At 40.6% G+C, this 20,340-nt stretch overlaps 1 protein-coding gene across 10 annotated transcripts in view; it reads left to right on the plus strand.

Annotated features, from left to right (window-relative positions):
- Positions 1-8,573: 8,573 nt before the first annotated feature.
- Positions 8,574-20,340, plus strand: part of adgrb3 (adhesion G protein-coupled receptor B3) — a 355,792-nt gene continuing 344,025 nt past the window's right edge. For 3 of the 10 annotated variants that reach the window (XM_061958771.1, XM_061958796.1, XM_061958801.1), the window contains exons 1-2: positions 8,580-9,213; positions 10,172-10,946. In XM_061958771.1, the coding sequence (XP_061814755.1) occupies positions 10,187-10,946 (760 nt within the window). In that variant the 5' untranslated portion in view covers positions 8,580-9,213; positions 10,172-10,186. Of the gene's footprint in view, positions 9,214-10,171; positions 10,947-20,340 lie in introns of all 10 variants that reach the window. The other 7 variants (XM_061958779.1, XM_061958788.2, XM_061958816.1 and 4 more) reach the window with 5 other exon arrangements.

The raw sequence follows: 20,340 nt of genomic DNA on the forward strand, positions 1-20,340 counted from the left end.
TTTGGAGTTGCAGAATGAAGGCAAAATTAAAGCCGCAGATGATATCGAAAGCAAATGTGTCAGGCTAGTTTAATTGACAGGTATGGCTGCCCACAGAGAGTCGCTTGTAACTGAATAATCTATGAATATAAATGAATGAAGATTACCTTCATGATATTATCACACAATAGCCTATGCATTTGATTATCATATTTTGTTTACGTACACTGTAAAAAAAAACATCTGTAAATTTTACGGTAAAAACTTGCAGTTCAGTCGCCAGAATTTTACTTTATAATATACGGAGGTTTTTACGGCCTATTACTGTAAATGGAAAAATAGTACCACTGTTTTTTAAGGTACAGCTCTGGTGACTGAGCTGCCAGATTTTTATAGTTCTTGGTTCTTGTTTTTACAGTGTATTACTGTGAATGGAAAAACATTAGGACTTTTTATCAGTACAATTCTGGTGACTGGGCTGCTAGTTCATTACCACAAAGTCTACGGTGGTTGTTTTTACGATGCATTGCTGTAAATAAAAAACGGTACTACTTATTTTTTTAAGGTAAAACCCTGGTGAAAATTTGGATCTGCTAGGTTTTTGTTTTTCAAATCCATGTCATTTTCACAGTGTACAGTTTGATTAATTGCTTTACATAACACAGGCAGATATTTAAGCATTCATATTTATCTAAACAAAAAATGTTTGGAACATGTATTAATATATTTGTTGCATTGTGAGTAAGGCTGCCAAACAATTAAATATGTAATCGCGATTAATCGCATTTTGTTCTTAACTAATCTTATCTCAACAGATAATTTTTGTGACTGGACAATTAGTTGGGTTTTAGGATTTTTTATTTTTTTTAAAGTTGTGCTTTTTTAAACAACTCAACACAAAAAAAGGATAAGCACACTTTGAATGACCATTTCAAAAAAATGATTGCAGTGCAATGGTGTCTTGCTAGATTTAGTATTTTGTAAAAATACCGAATTTGTATTACTGCTGTAGGAGCACTTGCATTCATAGGTGGAGCTGCACAATGATGAAAAACCAATTTCACCATTAACTACACAAAATGTGGAATGTTATGATCATGGTTTGATTGTCAACGTTGTTTGGTTATGTAATCTGTAATATTACAACCTGAATAAATTATTTTGATATTCTGTAAATAACGTACGGTTAATCACATTAGTTTTGCTGTACTACAATCCCAGCAAGCACAACAGATTAAAACAATGTTGACAAGTTGTTAAATTAGATCTTGACGTTGAGCAACTCAAACCTAACGTTGGTACAACATGCCTTTATACCACGTTTAGTCAATATTGGGTTTGACATTGATTTGACATTTGAATTTTGGTCATTTTCCAAGCAATATTTTACAACAAAAATACAATGTTGAAACAACATGCCTTTTGACAAAGTTTTTTCAATGTCAGGTTGTGACGTTAATTTGACCATTACAATTTGGTAATTTCCCAGCCAACAACGTGGATCCAATGGTAGACGGCGCTTGGATGGCAGCATATGTTGTTCCAAAACCTGCATGTACCTTTCAGCATTAATGGTGCCTTCACAGATGTATAAGTTACCCATGCCTTGGGCACTAATGCACCCCCATACCATCACAGATGCTGGCTTTTGAACTTTGCGTCGATAACAGTCTGGATGGTTCGCTTCCCCTTTGGTCCGGATGACACGATGTCGAATATTTCCAAAAACAATTTGAAATGTGGACTCGTCAGACCACAGAACACTTTTACACTTTGCATTAATCCATCTTAGATGATCTCAGGCCCAGAGAAGCCGACGGCGTTTCTGGATGTTGCATAGTAGAGCTTTAACTTGCACTTTCAGATGTAGCCACAAATTGTATTTAGTGACAGTGGTTTTCTGAAGTGTTCCTGAGACCATGTGGTGATATCCTTTAGAGATTGATGTCGGTTTTTGATACAGTGCCGTCTGAGGGATCAAAGGTCACGGTCAATCAATGTTGGTTTCCGGCCATGCCGCTTACGTGGAGTGACTTCTCCAGATTCTCTGAACCTTTTGATGATATTGTGGACCGTAGATGTTGAAATCCCTAAATTTCTTGCAATTGCACTTTGAGAAACGTTTTTCTTAAACTGTTTGACTATTTGCTCACGCAGTTGTGGACAAAGGGGTGTACCTCGTCCCATCCTTTCTTGTGAAAGACTGAGCATTTTTTGGGAAGCTGTTTTTATACCCAATCATGGCACCCACCTGTTCCCAATTAGCCTGCACACCTGTGGGATGTTCCAAATAAGTGTTTGATGAGCATCCCTCAACTTTATCACTATTTATTGCCACCTTTCCAAACTTCTTTGTCACGTGTTGCTGGCATCAAATTCTAAAGTTAATGATTTTTTGCAAAAAAAAAAATAAAAATGTTTATTAGTTTGAACATCAAATATGTTGTCTTTGTAGCATATTCAACTGAATATGGGTTGGAAATGATTTGCAAATCATTGTATTCCGTTTATATTTACATCTAACACCATTTCCCAACTCATATGGAAACGGGGTTTGTATGTATAATCAACATTGTATTAATGTTTTGTGCCTGCTGGGATGTTTTAACTTTCTCCATTTATTAATGAATTGTAATAGTCAGCATGCTAAACTTTCTGTAATTGCTGACTATTAACCAAAGTATGCTATAAAAGTATTTATTTCAACATTTGAAAACATTTATTTAAGTAGAAATATCACAGATTACATTACAAAACATTTTTTACAAAGCATGATCGTAATATAAATTAGACCGGATGTGATGCATAGCGCTATTAATGTGAAGACGGAAGTTCATGATTGGTAAAAGAAGAGGTGTTTTTTGTTTGTTTGTTCTTTTATTCAATCTTACTAAAGCAGTTAGTCTAACAATTTACATTTTATGTTTTCAATGCACTCAACTGCAATCCAAACACGGAAGTGGCGCTCGTCTCTGTTAGTCTTCTTTCTGCAATAATGTCGTCTCACAGCGATCGAAGATTAAATAGTATTTTCTTGTCAGGATATAATGACTTGCCATGGCTTTGGACCTGGGATATTTCTACAATATACCCTTTCCTCTGTGTATTTCTGCTCGCTATTTTCCCGCTTGTGGCTCAACAGTAACTGAACACCAATACGTTTTCCCATGCTAAGGAACGTGCCGTAGCTCAAAAAGAAGTCAGTAATTAGCACCGTTAAAGAAACACATATGATTTTCTCCACCAAAATTCATCACCGCTCGCCTGTGCATCGGCTGGGAACATCTCTGCGCTGCTGACCCGTCTCCGCTCGGGATGGTGTCTTGCTGGCCCCACTATGGACTGGACTCTTACTATTATGTTGGATCCACTATGGACTGGACTCTCACAATATTATGTCAGACCCACTCGACATCCATTGCTTTCGGTCTCCCCTAGAGGGGGGGGGGGGGGTTACCCACATATGCGGTCCTCTCCAAGGTTTCTCATAGTCATTCACATCGACGTCCCACTGGGGTGAGTTTTTCCTTGCCCTTATGTGGGCTTTGTACCGAGGATGTCGTTATGGCTTGTGCAGCCCTTTGAGACACTTGTGATTTAGGGCTATATAAATAAACATTGATTGATTGATTGATCTATTTATTAAACTTCTTCTTCTTCTTCGTTTTCTTCTTCTCCAGATTTTGGCACGCTCTACCTTACACATTTTCACCTGATTCAAACCGTTCCAACTTCAAACTGTTCAGCCTATTCGGGAATCGCGGGCTTTCCCTTGACAAATACCAAACATTCCCAGATTTCCCAGAATTCCAGGTTTTTCGGGACATTTTTCCCATTCAAAATGAATAGGACATTTTTCAAACTTCCACCATTTCCACATTTTTCAATCGATTCCAACCATTCCACCTTCAACACATTACACCATCCTGGAAATTTAAACAACTTTTTTTCCAAGTTAAAAAAAATTCCAGGATTTTCCATAATTCCTTGTTTTCCAAAGCCCTATTTCCACCCTTTTTTCCTTTTTTTTCTGACTCCTTTCACACTTTTCAACGCATTTAATTTGTTTTACCGTCAAAACATTCATCTTAATCAGGACAAAAAAATGAAGTTGTTTTTTGAACTGGAAAAATTCCCGGTTTTCCCGAAATTCTAGGAATTCCGTAATACCATTTTTTAATTCAACATGTTACTGCTTCAACATTTCTCGACCGATTTGAAAAATTACAACACCAACCATTAATTCAGATCATTCACGTTTTTTACCATTTTAAAATAAATTTCAGCTTTTTCCGAATTTCACAAATTTTGGGGAAATTCCCATTGAAATCAAAGTTCAACAATTCCCACATTTTTCATCTGATTCAAACTGTTCCAACTTCAAAAATATTCAGCCTGTTCAGGAATTGTGTCCTCTACTTCAATAATTCTAAAAAAAATTCCCGGATTTCCCATTATTCCTTTTTTTTTTTGCATTTTCCCCATTTAAAAAGAATTTACCATTTTTCAAACTTCCACAATTCCCACATTCTTCAACCCATTCAAACTATTCCATCTTTAACACATTCCACCATTCTGGAAATTCAAATTACCCTTTTACCAAGTTCCAAAAAATTCCCAATTTTCCCGAAATTCCCTAATACTATTTACTACTTCAACATTTCTTGCCCGATTTAAACAATTCTAACATCAACAAATGCAAGTCATTCAGGACATTCATACTCCTAATCATTTTCCAAAAATCCTGCTTTTCCCAAATCTCCAGGAAGTTCCCATTGAAATGAATGGAACATTTTTCCAAGTTGCACAATTCCCACATTTTTCAACCTATTCAAACCATTCCAGCTTGAACACATTCCAACTATCCTGGACATTCAAACTACCACTTTGCCAAGTTTCAAACCAAATTACGTTTTCCCTGGAATTTCAAACTCTTCAACATTCAAACCATTCCAACATTCAAACCATTTCAGCTTTCAAACACTTTCAACATTTAAACCAGTTCTACATTCATCCTACATTCCATTAGCATTTCAGTTCAGCGTCAGTTCTTCAACATTCAAACTATTCCAACATTCAAACTATTCTTACATTTATACTACATTCTGTCAGCATTTCAGTTTAACTTCAGCATTGGAGCATTCACACGCAATTCCTTCAGGAATTCCCTCTTCTAGTTAAAGTTCTTCTTCTCCAAATATTACCAGATTTACCGGAATTCCAGGTTTTCCGGGACATTTTTCCCATTCAAAATGAATTGGCCATTTTTCAAACTTCCACCATTTCCCCAAAACATTCCTCTCAACCACCACTCTCATGTGTGACTCACCACTCTCATGTGTCCCTCACCACTATCATGTGTCCACTCACCACTCTCATGTGTTCACTCATCACTAGCATGTGTCCACTCACCGCGCTCATGTGTTCAATCACCACTCTCATGTGTCCCTCACCACTATCATGTGTCCACTCATCACTCTCATGTGTCCACTCACCACTCTCATGTGTCTCGAGGAGGAGCCTCAGTCACTCCTTACTGTGTACCTCTTGCTTGGCCCTGGTATAAACCATTTGCTTGCCTAACAGAATTGCTATTGTGACATCCAGTGGACACATTTAGAACAGAAAAAAAAAACAAGCAGCTTGTCACGGCCCGGGCGCACGCCAGTGCGCATTCATCTGTGCGCTGCGCTGGGCGCACCTCCAAGAGCGCGCTAGGCGCCACGCCATTCCTGCTGCAGCAGACAGCTGCATTCAATAGGCTCAATCGGCACTCAACACACCTGTTGCTGATGAGCTTCCTGCCTTCTTAAACCTGTGCAAATCTGCGTTCTGGGCCAGAACGTAACAACCTGTTCCCGTACAGTAAGCGACTCGTAGCTCTATGCTCTCTCTCTCTGTGTTCAATCCTGCCTCCGTGTTCATTGTGCGTTGTCCTGTGTCGTGTCTTCCAGCAGCATTCCTCCGTCCCCTGGTTACGAGCTGTGTGTCTCGTCTCCCCGTGTTCCCCTCTGGTTCTCTGGCTGCCCCTCTTGGATCTTGCCTTCCCGCCTGGACACGGACTTTTGACGCCACGCTATTGCCCCCGACTTCCTGCCTGTTCTCTGGACCTTCGAGCCTGCCTTGCCCCTCTTGGACTTCCGCACCTCGCTCAACACTCCCGGGAACACTCAACATTTAATTCCTACACATAGTCGCACACCATACATAGTTTGGATTAATTACACGCCTCATTTCCCTTGTTTATTAATAAATAAAGAGCTAAAACGACGCCCCTAATGTCTGTGCCATCTTATTCCCCTGTGCATACATAACACAGCTCATTTTAATACTTGGCAAACTCATCACGTGGGCCGGATCAAACTGGATCAGGTCCGCGGGCCGTAGGTTTGACACACCTGCTATTGACGCATATTAATTATAGGCTTTCGCAAGCAATATAAAACGATCCAATGGCCAGATCTCCCCTTGGGTTTGTCACCTGTGTTGTAAAAGGTGAAGCAAATACATGAAAAATAGCCTCCAACAAAGGAGCATGATACACTATATTGCCAAAAGTATTTGGCCACCTGCCTTGACTCACATATGAACTTGAAGTGCCATCCCATTCCCAACCCATAGGGTTCAATATGATGTCGGTCTACCTTTTGCAGCTATTACAGCTTTAACTCTTCTGGGAAGGCTGTCCACAAGGTTGCGGAGTGTGTTTATAGGAATTTCCGACCATTCTTCCAAAAGCGCATTGGTGAGGTCACACACTGATGTTGGTCGAGAAGGCCTGGCTCTCAGTCTCCGTTCTAATTCATCCCAAAGCCCACATGAACAACATTACCCGGTCTGCTTACTTTCATCTTCGGAACATTAATCGTCTTTGCCCGTCCCTTACCCTTCATACTGCTGCCATACTAGTCCATAGCCTGGTCACCTCTCGCCTGGACTACTGCAACTCTCTCCTGTTTGGTCTCCCTCACAAGTCACTTCACAAACTTCAGCTTCTCCAGAACTCTGCAGCCTGGATAATCACCAGAACCCCTTCAATCCAGCACATCACCCCTGTTCTGCAGCAACTCCACTGGCTACCCATCAAACATCGCATCCACTTTCAAATAATTCTCCTCACTTTCAAAGCCATCCATAACCTCTGTCCATCATATCTCTCTGACCTGATCCATGTCGCCACGCCCTCACGTTCCCTAAGATCCTCTTCATCCATCCATCTCACTGTCCCTTTATTTAAACTGTCCACCATGGGTGCCCGAGCTTTCAGCCGCTCTGCCCCACATCTTTGGAACTCTTTACCACCAGACCTTCGCAACATACATTCAATATCCCTCTTCAAATCAAGACTCAAAACACACCTATTCCTGACTGCCTATTCATTGTAATCATCTTTTCTTTTCTCTTTGTTGTTGTTGTTGTTTTTTTTTTAATCCAATTTGATTTTATTGTGGTTACTCCGGTTCCGGTGACCACGGATGAAGTGCTGGCTGTCCAAAGTTGGGACCCGGGGTGGACCGCTCGCCTGTGCATCGGTTGGGGACATCTCTGCGCTACTGACCCGTCTCCGCTCGGGATGGTCTTCTGCTGGTCTCATGCTGGCCCCACTATGGACTGGACTCTCACTACTATGTTAGATCCACTAAGGACTGTTCTTTCACATTATGATTTCACTTGACATCCATTGCTTTCGGTCTCCCCTAGAGAGGTGGGGTTACCCACATATGCGGTCCTCTCCAAGGTTTCTCATAGTCATTCACATCGACGTCCCTTATGTGGGCTCTGTACCGAGGATGTCGTTGTGGCGTGTGCAGCCCTTTGAGACTTTTGTGATTTAGGGCTATATAAATAAACATTGATTGATTGATTAATTGATTTTGTACGGTGTCCTTGAGTGCCCAGAAAGGCCCCTTATAAATAAAATTTATTATTATTATTATTAAAGGTGTTCTATCGGGTTCAGGTCAGGACTCTGTGCAGGCCAGTCAAGTTCATCCACACCAGACTCTGTCATCCATGTCTTTATGGACCTTGCTTTGTGCACGTATCATAAAGCCAACAGTTCACTTTGGAATATTTAGGAGTGAGGAATTTTCACGACTGGATTTGTTGCACAGGTGGCATCCTATGACAGTCCCAGACTGGAAATCACTAAGCTCCTGAGAGCGACCCAATATTTCGCAATTGTTTGAAGAAACGGTCTCCATGCCTAAGTGCTTGATTTTATACACCTGTGTTGCCAAGTGATTAGGACACCTAATTCTGATCATTTGGATGGGTGGCCAAATACTATTGGCATTTTGTGTACATCCAGTGAGAAAAGGTGGGAAAACAAGGACAGTCCAAAGACAGCAGCAGACAGAGGGCGCTGATTTTATTTTGGAAATCACCGTTAATCTCATCCACATGGGGAGGGGGGAAAAAAAATTAACAAAAATAGTCCATGAAATATTCCATCTTTGAAGGCTGCTGGTGTGATGCAAACACGACTGAGAGGGGTCCAGTTCAGGGGGGAACCCCTTTTGATTGGAATTAAGTGGGAAGAAAAGAGGGAAACAGGGAAGGTGGAGGAGGAGTGCGAGGAGGAGGAGGAGGAGGGCAGCAAGAAAGTGGGTGCTGGTGCCAGACGCAGTAAGAAGTGAACGTGCGTGTGCATGGTGCTGCTGAGAGCGTGACGTGATATTGCAGCCCCGCTCCTGGAGCTCTGCAAGCAGCCACTAAAGCGCCTTTTTTCGCGTATAAGCACGGATTTTTTGTTCCCCCTTCTTCTTCTTCTCCTCTCCCTCCTCCTCGACATGACCAGAGGATGCTTTTTGACGACTTGGAACGGAATGGAGATGACGAATGAACCTGTGCTGTTGTGAGAGGGAAAAACACATTTTTGGTCGTACTTTTGTCTTTTTTTAGTGTTATATTCAGTGACGGTATTTTTTTTTTTTTTTATGTTTATTTTTTTTAAATCGTGGATGGGAAAGCCTGTGCCGATGAGGAGGAGGAGGACCGTGGATACGAGTGGGCAAATCGGAGTCTAACGCATTTTTTTGTGAATTTTTTGGGCTTTTATTTTTTTTATTTTTTTCCCCCCCTCCGAGCATCTTGTTGCGCCGGACTTGTGTCTGCGTGTGCGTGTGCGTGTGCGTTGGAGTATGGGACCGTCGGAGGGCTGCAGAACTGATTTATAAATAAGGATGCGCTCAAGTATGTTGGGAAAATAGCCATAGCTTCCGCGGGTGTAAGGTAAGATTTGTATTTTTTTAATTTTCATTTTTTATTTTTTGAATAATACTCAAAGTTTGTGCTTTTCAACGAGCCTGCATGTGTGCACGCAATGTCTTATTCATTTATTTATTTATTTTTTTAATTATTTTTTGTTTCTTCACTTTAAAGTGTCTCCATCACATGCATGGTCTCAAGTGAGACGTTTGCTTTTTTGGAAGCGCGCACCCCCCATCCCCACGCCCCCCCCCCGCACTATGAATCCTGCATTCGTGTCCATCTCCATTACACAAATAAGTTAGAGACGCCACACACCCTTTTTTTTTTTTTTCTTTTTTTTTTTTACATTCCACAATATGTGTGCATTTATGCATAACGGCCATACGCGCAATTCCATCGTGGCCATCTTCCACGGCGGCGTGCACGCGCACCCACGCACGCACCCGCTCGCAGCTGCATTGCCTGCAGGATTAAAGCAATCAGGACATTGCATTCTCTCTCTCTCTCTCTCTCTCTCTCTCTCTCTCTCTCTCTCTCTCTCTCTCTCTCCGTCCTCTTCTCGTTCACACGCCTGTCGTGCACACCCGCACACACTCTCATTGTCCAAAATGAAGGTTTGCATCTAGTCTGGCTCGATTTTTTCGTCCCACAAGTGAAATGTGCATGCAAGTTTTCTTGCATGCACATTTCACACGTATAGAAATGATGTAAATGTTCAGCATGCATCTTCAGGCATTTAGTTTTGACCCAGTTAACAGCATCTAAATGTCTTATGCATGTCACCCACAACAGAGCCATGCAGAAATAAATAAATAATGACCGGAGTAACCACAAGGTGGCAATGTTTGCACAAAGTACAGTAGTGAGGCAGGCACAGCACATGCCTGAGGTTTTATGTGGCTATTTTTTTTTTGGTGGAAATTCCAAAAATGCTTCATGGATCATCTGTGTCGCCCCTTTTTTGTCTCCCCCTCTGCAGGCCAAATGACATAGGATGAAGGCTGTTCGCAACCTGTTGATTTATATATTTTCCACCTATCTTCTGGTTATGTTTGGATTAACTGGCGCCCAAGATTACTGGTGTTCCACCCTGGTCAAAGGGGTCATCTACGGATCCTACTCTGTGACCGAAATGTTCCCCAAGAACTACACGAACTGCACGTGGACGCTGGAGAACCCAGACCCCACCAAATACAGCATCTACCTGAAGCTATATAAGCAAGACCTGAGCTGCTCCGAGTACTCCCTGCTGGCCTATCAGTTTGATCACTACTCGCACGAGAAGATCAATGCCTTGCTCAAGGTCAACGAGTCCATCGTGTACCTCTGCGACTCCAAGAACGTCTACGTCTTTTTGCTCTACGACAAGAACTTCGCTCAGCTGCGGAGAGTTTTCCCCGCCGACTCCAACGGATTGACGCCGCAGAAGCTGGAGGAGGAGGAGGAGGAGAAGTCCATTGTGGAGTTCCTGGTGCTGAACAAGGCCAGCCCCAGCCAGTTCGGGTGCCAGGTGCTCTGCACGTGGCTGGAGAACTGCCTGAAATTAGAAAAGGGCACCGTGGAGACGTGCGGCATAGTCTACACCAAATGCACGTGTCCCCAGCATTTAGGGGGCGGCGAGTCCGAGAGCATGCTCATGCTCAACAATGTGGTTTTACCCCTCAACGCGCAGACGGAGGGCTGCTTGTCGCCACAGCTGCACGCCGGCCAGGTCTGCAATCTGAGCGCGGAAGTCAAGCGGCCTCCCAAAGAAGGTGAGCATCCCACCTCCTCCTTCCTCTGTGCCGACTCCATAACGGAGCTCTGTATTTGCAAAGATAGGATCATTTAATGTGCACGTCAATCACTCCCTACTTCTTGCCCTTGTCCTATACTGCATGTCTCAAAGTGTGATGGCCCATGAAACAAAGAGCACACATACAGTAGAGGTTGCATTAATTGCCTCACTAATTGGGCAAAAAAGAGCTTGGAGTTGGAAACCTTTTACGGTGGAACTTCTGAAGTCAGAATTAAACAAACATTTTTTGGGGAAAGGTGTTCATCTCAAGTCAAAACAATAGACTTTGAACAGCAAGACATCAACATACACCTACAAGACAAATACTATATGTATTTTGCTTAATTTTGGGGTATTTTTTGGCATATATCAAGCAAGAGTTACGCAATGTAATCAGACTCATATTAAACGCAGTCTCCACACACGTCGTCACTTTATATCAAAATGAAGCTTAGGATGGTTCACTTCTTTGTACACTTGTGTAAGTATGCTAAAAAGTGAGATAATATTAAACAAGGTGTTTTTCACCTTAAAACTTGTGTTGTGAAACAAAAGCAATCAGATTAATCACAGGGTTTTTGTGTATTAATTTCCAATAATTACAATTATATATAATTTTCTTAAATTATATTAATCATGTTAAATTTTGCATGAACCAAGAGACTCAAAATAGAAGGTGGTGAACTGGATATGTGTTTAACATGTTTATTGAACATCTTTAAAGGGGACCTATGATGATTTTAATCTACATTTAAAACACTTAAGTGTGGTCTGGATAAGATTAGATGTAAATTTTGCTCCACACACTTATATAAACCATATTTTCAGTATGTCTGTAAGACGTTTGTTTGTGGAGGCATTACCAGATTGCAAATGAAACCACACCCCACCGTCTCCCAAAGAATCATAATTTGTATTTTAAAATATACACTGTTTAAACATATATTTAAATATATATGGATATATAAATACATACAAACATGTATTATATTCTGGTTTCTTCAAAATAGCCACCCTTTGCTCTGATTACTGCTTTGCACATTCTTGGCATTCTCTCGATGAGTTTCAAGCACACTACCTCTTGAAGCTCATCCAGAGAATGCAAAGAGTGTGCGAAAAAGTAATCAGAGAAAAGGGTGGCTATTTTGAAGAAACTCAAATAAAAAACATGTTTTCAGTTATTGTACCTTTTTTTGTTAAGTACATAACTTCACATGTGTTCATTCATAGTTTTGATGCCTTCAGTGACAATCTACAATGTAAATAGTCATGAAAATAAAGAAAACGGGTTGAATGAGAAGGTGTATCCAAACTTTTGGCCTGTACTGTATATATATATATATATATATATATATATATATATATATATATATATACACATATATATATATATATATATATATATATATATATATATATATATATATATATATATATATATATATATATATATATATATATATATGTATGTGTATATATATATATATATATATATATATATACATATATACATATATATATATATATATATATATATATATATATATATATATATGTGTATATATATATATATATATATATATATATATATATATATATATATATATATATATATATATATATATGTATATATACGTATATATACATATGTATTTATATATATATATATATATATATATATATATATATATATATACACACCGCTAAGATCGAACATAAACTTCAAAAACACTATGTAGATTCACCTGGTCACAACATTAGATACAGCTGCACACCATCCGATGGATTCAGACTCTGCATAAAAACAGTTGCTTTTAGTAGCATTTATGGATAGATGTATGGTCACTTGCATGTCGCATGTCGGTTTTTTCTTATGCACATGTCAATATTAGATGAAAAATATACTTTATCGTACCTCTTTTTTGTGTTTCCTCATTACCTGAGGTGGAGAGGTTCTCCCCCTGTGGCTGAGAGCTTGATTTAATGTCCCCCCAAAAAAATCTCGCTGTGCCATCACAACGTAGCCAGACTGCAAAACCCTGCAAATGGAGGCACCCAAAACCGCGTGCAAGCTCATGGCAAAATGCATGAACCTTCCAGTGCGGTTTGATACTTTGACATTGTTAAACACGAGCATCCAACATTGTAACAACATTTATACGTTAGAAAGGACGAAACTCATTAAACCGTAGGTCCCCTTTAGCATCATCATTTAGACAAACATGTATCCATATTTATGTAGACCTGTTACTCCTTATGTTATGAATGTGCTGCTTAACAATGGAAGTGCTGTGTGCTCAAATGTTCCATGGAGACGGCCAAAGGACTGTTTAGCGTCCTCCATATTGACGTGTTTGCTTGTGCAGCCTGTCACTACCGCATCAGCTGCCTAGTTGCGAAAGCGGGACAGCAACACGGCTTGGACAAACTGCCAGAAATGCGTTAGTAGAAAGGTTTCTGGGTTATTGAGTCATTCTTTGCTGAATATGAGTTAATTGTGTACAATTTGTATTCAGATTGATAATAATGATGGATGAATTGATTAATCATGTAAATTTAAAGGCCTACTGAAATGCGATTTTCTTATTTAAACGGGGATAGCAGGTCCATTCTATGTGTCATACTTGATCATTTCGCGATATTGCCATATTTTTGCTGAAAGGATTTAGTAGAGAACATCGACGATAAAGTTTGCAACTTTTGGTCGCTGATAAAAAAGCCTTGCCTGTACCGGAAGTAGCAGACGATATACGCGTGACGTCACAGGTTGTGGAGCTCCTCACATCCGCACATTGTTTACAATCATGGCCACCAGCAGCGAGAGCGATTCGGACTGAGAAAGCGACGATTTCCCCATTAATTTGAGCGAGGATGAGAGATTTGTGGATGAGGAAAGTGAGAGTGAAGGACTGTAGGGCAGTGGGAGCGATTCAGATAAGGAAGATGCTGTGAGAGGTGGGTGAGAACTGATATTCAGCTGGGAATGACTAAAACAGTAAATAAACACAAGGCATATATATACTCTATTAGCCACAACACAACCAGGCTTATATTTAATATACCACAAATTAATCCCGCATAACAAACACCTCCCCCCTCCTGTCCATATAACCCGCCAATACAACTCAAACACCTGTACAACACACTCAATCCCACAGCCCAAAGTACCGTTCACCTCCTTCAAGTTCATACAGCACATATATTTCCCCAAAGTCCCCAAAGTTACGTACGTGACATGCACATAGCGCACGCACGTACGGGCAAGCGATCAAATGTTTGGAAGCCGCAGCTGCATGTGTACTCACGGTACCGCGTCTATGTATCCAACTCAAAGTCCTCCTGGTAAGAGTCTCTGTTGTCCCAGCCAATGGTAAAGCTTGACTGTCATCTTCTGGGAATGTAAACAATGAAACACCGGCTGTGTTTGTGTTGCTGCAGTCGGCCGCAATACACCGCTTCCCACCTACAGCTTTCTTCTTTGCTGTCTCCATTGTTCATTGAACAAATTGCAAAAGATACACCAACACAGATGTCCAGAATACTGTGGAATTTTGCAATGAAAACAGACGACTTAATAGCTGGCCACCATGCTGTCCCATAGTGTCCTCTACAATCCGTGATGTCACGCGCAGGCGTCATCATACCGAGACGTTTTCAGCAGGATATATCGCGCAAAATTTAAAATTACACTTTAGTAAGCTAACCCTGCCGTATTGGCATGTGTTGCAATGTTAAGATTTCATCATTTATATATAAACTATCAGACTGCGTGGTCGGTAGTAGTGGGTTTCAGTAGACCTTTAACAGCCCTAGTTGAACTGTTTTATTGTTTTTACGTTTTAAATTAAAAATGTGATTTTTTTTTTTAATTCACAATCCTTATGTGAGACAATAACACAAGTTTTTCTCTTTTTATGTCCGTTCTAAGTCGTGAAAAACTGTTAGTAAGAGGCAGCTAACAATGCAGGTAATTGCGATTCATCTATTCTGCCTATAAAGCCCTCTAAAAAAAACATCCTAAAGCCGCCAACAACGCTTTGTTTACATGCCATGACCTGCATATTAACCAAGCTATAGCAACATTGTTACTGTAAGAGCTAGGGTTCTACGGTATACCGGTATTTGTATAGTACCGCAATACTAATGAATCATATTCGGTACTGACAAAATAATAGAATGAGAAATGACACAATATGTTACTGCATATGTCAGCAGACTAATTAGGAGCCTTTGTTTGTTTACTTACTACTAAAAGACAAGTTGTCTTGTATGTTCACTATTTTATTTAAGGACAAACTTGCAATAAGAAACATATGTTTAATGTACTCTAAGATTTTAATTTTTAAACTAAAGCCAATAATGCATTTTTTTGTGGTCCCCTTTATTTAGAAAAGTACCGAAAAGTATCAAAATAATTTTGTTACTGGTACCGGTACCAAAATATTGCTATTACTAGTGAGAACTAACTAACACTATGCAATATTGGTTGTGCGATATATTTGGTAAAAACGACCATGCGATCAATTAGAGCTATAATTTCCCCTTCCACTTCCGCATATACTTGTAATCATTACTACATTCCAAAAACAGGTTGTTATATGAAGCAATTATCGCCTGTTTCTGATTAATGGCCGGTCAATTAAACGAGCCACGTTCACAGTCGGGTTTTTACCACACTCGTACGACTGTCGCCAACACAAAACTTACACTTGTACACTCCTGAATGTTTGACCATGTATTTTGATTATGTCCTATGGGGAAATATTATACCAGATTGTGTTTAATCTCAGAGGTTCCACAGTAATATGTTTTCTATGTGAAAAAAGGGTTGCAAATTGTACCCCAGCACAGTCCAAATGGCTGCAAAAAGTCCTTAGGCATTCTTAATAAAAAAAAAAAAAGCAATGGTCGATAAAGATGCTACTTCTATTTGTGTCGTGAAATGGGCGGACACCATGCAACATTTTCTGATTAGCTTCTACACCCGTGGACTGATGTTTACAATAAATATGATTAGACTATAAGGCTTTATGTCCTTTCGTTGTAGTGCTGCCATAGAGCATTGCAACATGTTCTGACTGCACATTGCCTTATAACAGTAAATGCTTCTGATAAGGTCAGAATAGACTAATGCGGTAATGCGTCTATTGAGCCACCTGAAGAGCCTGTCTTGACACATAGCTGATTGCGGGAAAACAGGTAGCGTTGTTTCAGAAATGCACCGACGGTATAACCGTTTTGATTTAAAGGGGACATAAGGATGGGGCAAACGTCGTTGGTCTTCAGAATGTCCCTTATGGGAATAAAGTAACAATTGCAGGAATCACTCCCCTCAGACCACAAAGAGAAGACGTGTATGCAATAGTTGTACATGCTATGTCATTGCTGAAAAAAAAAAAAAGAAAAAGTTTTAATATGGTTTCTCTAGGACAGGGGTCGGCAACCCGCGGCTCCGGAGCCTCATGCAGCTCTTTGATCACTCTGATGCGGCTCAGCAGCTTACTTGCCAACCCCCCCGATTTTCCCGGGAGACTTCCGGATTTCAGTGCCTCTCGCAGAAAACTCTCGGGATTAATATTCTCCAATTTTCACCCTTACAATAATAATAAGGGCGTACCATGATGGTACAGTATTTGGCACCATCTACAATCTGTATTAACAACGTGCCAGCCCAGCCTTTTGTTATATGCATCTTCTGCTTGCACACGCAAGTGACAGCAAGGCATACTTGGTCAACAGCCACACAGGTTACACTGACGGTGACCATATAAAACAACTTTAACACTCTTACTAATAATGCACCACACTTTGAACCAAAACCAAACAAGAATGACAAACACATTTCGAGAGAACATCTGCACCTTAACACAACATAAACACAACAGAATAAATACCCAGAATCCCATGCAGCCCTGACTCTTCCGGCCTACATTATACACCCCTGCTACCACCAAACCCCGCCCCCACCCCAACCCTGCTCCCTCACACCCTGTGCGTCGGTTGAGGTGGGCGGGGTTTGGTAGCGGGGGTGTATAATGTAGCCCGGAAGAGTTAGGGCTGCATGGGATTCTGGGTATTTGTCCTGTTGTGTTTATGTTGTGTTACGGTGCAGATGTTCTCCCGAAATGTGTTTGTCATTCTTGTTTAGTGTGGGTTCACAGTGTGGCGCATTATTAGTAAGAGTGTTAAAGGTTGTTTTTTTTTATACCGCCACCGTCAGTGTAACCTGTGTGGTTGTTGATCAAGTATGCCTTGCTGTCACTTACGTGAGCAGGCGGAAGTCCCATACAAGGTGTGACTGATCAGGCATGCTGGTTGTAGTGGGTGCTATATGCTGTACCATCATGGCACTGGCAAGCGCCATTCACATAAAACCTGCGTGCCGCACCAGCATTCAAATTCCATATTAAGGTATGGGCAGCGTGTCTGAGACCCTTGGTTTATACATAGCACAAAGCAAAAAAAAACCAACTTATTATGCAGTGTTATTTCATTTTAAATTTCAAAAAATGTTTGTGGCTCCCATTGTTATCTTTAATTTGTGAAACTGGTCAAAATGGCTCTTTGACTGGTAAAGGTTGCCGACCCCTGCTCTAGGAGGACAAACATGACACAAACCTTCCTTATTGTTAGAAATCCCACTGTTTACATTAAACATGCTTCGCTGATGAGAGTATTCGTAATTTCGGAATTCCTTGATCACACCGTAGTTTGTTTACATGTACAACTTTCCTTGATGGAGCCACAGAAGGACGTGTTTTACGCCACTCCTTCTTTGTCTCCGTTTGTCCATCAAACGTTTTATGCTGTGCGTGAGTCCACAAAGGTGAGCTTTGTTGATGTTATTGACTCGTGTGCAGTGCTAATCAGGCATATTTGGTCACTACATGACTGCAAGCTAATCAATGCTGTATGTACATAATGCATCATTATGCCTCGTATTTTACGTATATTTGAGGTCATTTTATGTGTAGTTTCCGTTTCCTTCAACTTGAACGCACACATCTATACCTTTGGCCATTCTAAGCCAGTACTTTTCAGGAGTTATCACACCCTCTGAGAAGCCTCCGTTTTAGTAATGTTTTCTAATGTTGTAAAAATGTGGAGAATAAATATTGCATTTCAACATTTCTGTCAACGAAGATTTGCATCAGCCTGCGACACAGTCATTTTGATAGTAGTCTAACACAGCTAATATAGACACTTGCATCATGTGTTCCCGTCATTTTAACACTTATATAAGGCTTTACATTTTTAGCGCCTCCAGACAGATTTTTTCTTTTGTATTTTTGGTGCAATATGGCTTTTTTAACATTTTGGGTTGCCGACCCCTGTTATAGAGGGACTCGTGCAGGGGTCAGCAACCCGCGGCTCTAGAGCCACATGCGGCTCTTAAGCGGCGCCTTGGTGGCTCCATGGAGCTTTTGCAAAAATGTATGGGAATGGCAAAAAAATGGGGCGAAAAATATGTTTTTTGTTGTAATATGGTTTCTGTAGGAGGACAATCACAACACAAACCTTCCTAATTGTTAGAAAACCCACTGTTTAATATGTTTGTGTGTACGCTTCACTGATGACAGTATTTGGCGAGCGCCGTATTGTCCTACTAATTTCAGCGGCACTGTGACAACAGTTTGTTGAGTTTCTCCGACGCTGCCGCAGAAAGACGTGTTTTACGCCACACCTTCTGTGTCTCATTTTGTCCACCAAACGTTTTACGCTGTGAGCGAATGCACAAAGGTGAGCTTTGTTGATGTTATTGTTTTGTGTTGAGTGCTAATCAGGCATATTTGGTCACTGCATGACTGTATGCCTGATTTGTATGTATATTTGAGCTCGTTTAATTTCCTTTACTTATGTGTATTTAGTTTATTTTTCCATGTCTCATGACACATTATCCGTATATAATATTGGCTGCATTTCTGATCGTTGTTTGTGCACCATGTTGTTCCAGACCACAGCAAACGTTACCTAGCTTGCCAAAGATTGTAATAAATCCATTAGAAGAAGACATTTCCTTTAACTTGGACACACACATCTATACCTTTGGTCATTTTTTTTCCAGGAGTTATCTCACCCTCTGAGAAGTTTTAATAATGTTTTCCAATGTTGTAAAAATGTGTAGAATAAATATTAAATTTCAACATTTCTGTCAGCCAATATTTGCGTCAGCCTGCGACACATGATCATTTTGATAGTAGGCTAATATAGCTAATGAGCCACTTACATCATGTGTTGCCATCATTATAACACTTATATAAGTCTTTAATTTTTTTGCGGCTCCAGACCAACTACTTTTTTGTATTTGTGGTCCAATATGGCTCTTTCAACATTTTGGGTTGCCGACCCCTGGACTAGTGCATGCATCATTACCATGGCAACCTTGGATTGCTTTCTGTAAGCCATATTGCCACCGAGCAAAACAATTTGGTTTGGAATGGTCCAAAAGTGTTGCATCTTTGACTAATCAGAAACTTGTGTGTTTATCTCCACCCGTTACTGTCCCACTGCCTTTACTACCCTTAGTATGGTGCCAAAAAGGACTACTTTGGTACCCTGTGCAACAATGGAAAAACATGTTGCAACAACTAAATCCTATTTGTGAGTGGAAATGTGACTTTTTAATATTCTCGGACCAGCCAGGACACACACTGTGCCCTTTTTGAAAAAGCAGTAGGCAGTTTTGGTCCCCTGCAGTTTTTACCATCCAAAGACAATGTTATGCTGTACTGAATGGAGCCGGGTCAAGCGTTAGGATGCTCAAACAGAAGCCTGTTTTCTTTTAGCCCTCCCACAAGCTTATCAATCACCTCTTCGGCTCTGCCGTTTCTTGATGTGCGATTGGCCGACCTCGCTGTCGCTCCATCTGGTTGGAATATATCGCTTGATTGAGTTTTACCGTAATTTTATGAAAGTTCATTTAATGCAAACTTGTACCGTATTTTCCGGACCATAGGGCGCACCGGATTATAAGGTGCACTGCCGATGAATGGTCTGTTTTTGATCTTTTTTCATATATATTATAGGGCCCCCGTTTTGTGGGCAGTCTTATTTACGTGGCTCACTCCCCGCCATATTTGCTGTAGCGGTGTAGCATGCAAGGACGGGAGTGGAAGAAGTGTCAAAAGATGGAGCTAACTGTTTTAATGACATTGAGACGTAACTTAAATCAATAACGGAGCAGCATCTCCTCATCCGGACACTACAACACCGGAAATGTGTCCCGTGAAAAACCGTCCGACCGGAACTCTCTAATAACTAAAGTTACTTGGCTGAATAATTTAACTCACTACACCGGTATGTTTTAGTGCTTTAATGGCGAGTTTACTGACAGATATAAGTAAAAACCTTACACTACTTCATATTAGAAA

Source organism: Nerophis lumbriciformis, linkage group LG02 (assembly GCF_033978685.3).
Source record: "Nerophis lumbriciformis linkage group LG02, RoL_Nlum_v2.1, whole genome shotgun sequence".
In the NCBI taxonomy this organism is placed as follows: domain Eukaryota; kingdom Metazoa; phylum Chordata; class Actinopteri; order Syngnathiformes; family Syngnathidae; genus Nerophis; species Nerophis lumbriciformis.